Source organism: Apaloderma vittatum, unplaced genomic scaffold (genome assembly GCF_000703405.1).
Source record: "Apaloderma vittatum isolate BGI_N311 unplaced genomic scaffold, ASM70340v1 scaffold2664, whole genome shotgun sequence".
Classification (NCBI taxonomy): domain Eukaryota; kingdom Metazoa; phylum Chordata; class Aves; order Trogoniformes; family Trogonidae; genus Apaloderma; species Apaloderma vittatum.
The window spans coordinates 26,092-28,751 of record NW_009713043.1 but is presented as its reverse complement, the minus strand read 5'-3'; the positions used below and the strand labels follow the sequence as shown (position 1 = coordinate 28,751).

The following is a 2,660-nucleotide window of genomic DNA, read 5'->3' as shown; positions in this document are numbered from 1 at the left end:
AATCCTCTCCCTCTCACAGACTGTCAAGATTTAAAATCTCCTGGTGACACCCCCCACAACCCTGTAATTAAAGCTTTGCTCATAAAAACGCAAAGAAGACGGGACAGACGACCTTAAGGTGATGCTCTTCTTAGCTTCCCTGAAGGCAGAAGATGCTTAAATACTCCCAGGCTGGCTCCCACGACAGCATCCCACCACAGAAGAAGAGCCGAAGAGCCTGTCTGCTCACCTGAGCTCCAACTCTGCTGAGCACAGCTCCCTGAGCCACGCAACCCCCACACTGTGAAAGCGAAAGGTTTCTGCTCCCACGCTTTAACCACCAGCCCATGTCCCTGCAGGCCGGTCACCCGCTCCACGTGGCTCTCGGGGCTGTGACTTGCAGGTCACCGATTCCCAGAAGAGCGCCCACGGGGAAATCAGGAGGGCACCGTGCTGCCCCGCCTGGCTGCTGACTCACAGGCACATCCCCCTTCCCTGCATCTCAGCTTCCCCGTTTTGAACCCAAACTGCCCATTGCTGGAGGGGCCGGAAGGGCACTGTCCCCTCGACCTTGAGGCCAGCTGTTTCTATCTGGGCTATGTATTCATGACACACAAAAAAAGCCACCTTCTCCCTTCCCGGCAGCAAAGACCCAGCCAAACCAGGCAGCTGGAGCATCCTGCCCGCAGCTGGGGTCTCTCGGCTCAGTACAGACCACCAGCCTCAATCTGGTGGGGTCTGGGAGGGAAGGGATGGCACAGGGACTGACATGGCACATGGCAGGGCGTTAGCAGCCACCACTGAGTACCAGCGTGTGGCAGACATGAGGGTCGGGAAGCTCCCGATCCACTTGTGACCTGCTCCAAAATATCCCGGGTGGATGGAGGAGGAGAAAGAAGGGGTTTGCAGACTCCCATAATTGTGGCTGATCCGGACCTGCTGTCCTCTAGGGGGGAAGGCAGGCAGGTAGGAAGCAAATGTTTCCCATTTTCTGTACAGCTACTGCACCCCAATGTCACCGATCTCAATCACCAGAGCTGTTAGAGCCACTTAAGCCTCTCAGAAGAAAGCTAAGTAGTCTTGACAAAGACAAGTCTTCACCTCTCAAGATCTCATGAAACAAAGCCAGCTCTCAGTCATTTCCACTTAGGGACCCAAAGTGTCTAAATTAAATGTCAGGCTCCAAATGCATTTTTTCAAACTTATCAGAAAATGCTGGAGTGGCTCATCCCGCTGCCGGGATGTCACTGACAAACCCCCATCGCAGCCTCTCTGAGTCACAGCACAGGATTAGCTGGGTTGAGAGACATCACGCAAGTCTGACGTTACACGGGGACACGCACTGAGCAAACCCCCAAGGAGGTAGCTCCTGCCCGACCGCCCTGGGAAGAAATAGAGGAGACAAGGAAGGAACAGGAGGGGATAGCGAGAGAGAGAGCTCGTCAGGCGATGGTTATGCAGCAAGTCGTGCTTTGGCCCATATCCCAGCCACTCAAGGTGAACAACTTTCATTCTGAACATTTTCGCCCAACTTTCACAATAGCTTATTATTCCGCGGTGCTGCTGAGCAATGTTTGCCTTTCTCCTCTGCGCCCTGGGGATCTTTCCCAGGTCCAGATTTCCACCCCTGAAAATACAAGGCCTTGAAACCAGGAAGACAGTAAAGCCACTTGAAAAAGTTAAAATAAGCCACAGCATTTTATGACTAGTCCAGTCACTGTGAACCAATTCTGCAGCCTCTTTGGCTGCTTCATCACTTAAACATAACTGTGCAATACCCGAGTGACAGCAAACCCGTCCGGAGCGTTTAGCCACGTCCCAGCCACCTGTGGTTTCAGAGCTATGACTACACCTCTTTTAAAAGGAGTTTCCTTCTTTTATTTGAAGGCTTCAAACCTGGGTGGCTTGAAGACCAGAAAAGCAAGATGCCTAAAAAATAAAAGACAAACCATTTGGCAAGGAAATCTAGCCCCGGGGGGAAAGATTCCCCAAGTAAAACAAAAGTGAAAGGCCTCGAGGAAAATCCACCTGTTGGGGGAAGGGGAAAAGCAAACCTGTGTCAGCGCTGCCCTGCCTCCCCGCTCAGAGCCCTTTTAGCAGTTTCTTACTAATGTATTCTGGCTACAGCCATTACATTTCCTTTCCAGACCTCTGGCAAATTAATTATAAAGGAAGTTAAAATCAGCCCGTTCAGTGCTCCTCATCCCGGCAGAAAGGATCAGAGTCAGTGTTCAGCTCCAACCAGAGAGTTAATCTGGAAAACAGCAACACTCACCTCTGCAAGGTAAAGGATGCAGAATTTCCGATCTTCTGAACCTACAAAGGGAAAGGACAAAAAAAAAGAACATCAAAATTAAGCTACAACTGTATTTCTGCAAGCAGAGCCGCTGGCAGAGGAACGGCCTAAGAGACAGCATTTAATGAATATTTATTGCTGGCACCCCACAGTACCAGGCGGTGAGCTGGCGGTGATGTATGCCACAGCTGCAGGGGCCGCGCGCCGGGCAGGCTGTGTTGCACGCTGTCCTGCGGGGCCCCCCGACACTACCACGGATTCTCCTTTGGGTTCATCCTTTTGGAAAGAGTTTTGTTTCCTCCAGAGGCCATGTGCAGGCTCTTCTGACAGACCTGCCAGGGCACCCTGGGGGTGGTGGTAGCTCTGTCCCGTGCTGCCTGTCGGA

At 52.2% G+C, this 2,660-nt stretch overlaps 1 protein-coding gene across 1 annotated transcript in view; it reads right to left on the bottom strand.

Annotated features, from left to right (window-relative positions):
- Positions 1-2,660, bottom strand: part of RGS3 (regulator of G-protein signaling 3) — a gene marked incomplete at its 3' end in the record, with an annotated part of 37,533 nt that overhangs the window by 9,847 nt on the left and 25,026 nt on the right. Inside the window, exon 9 of the mRNA XM_009868194.1 lies at positions 2,255-2,295. Coding sequence (XP_009866496.1) covers positions 2,255-2,295 — 41 coding nt within the window. The remainder of the gene's footprint in view (positions 1-2,254; positions 2,296-2,660) is intronic.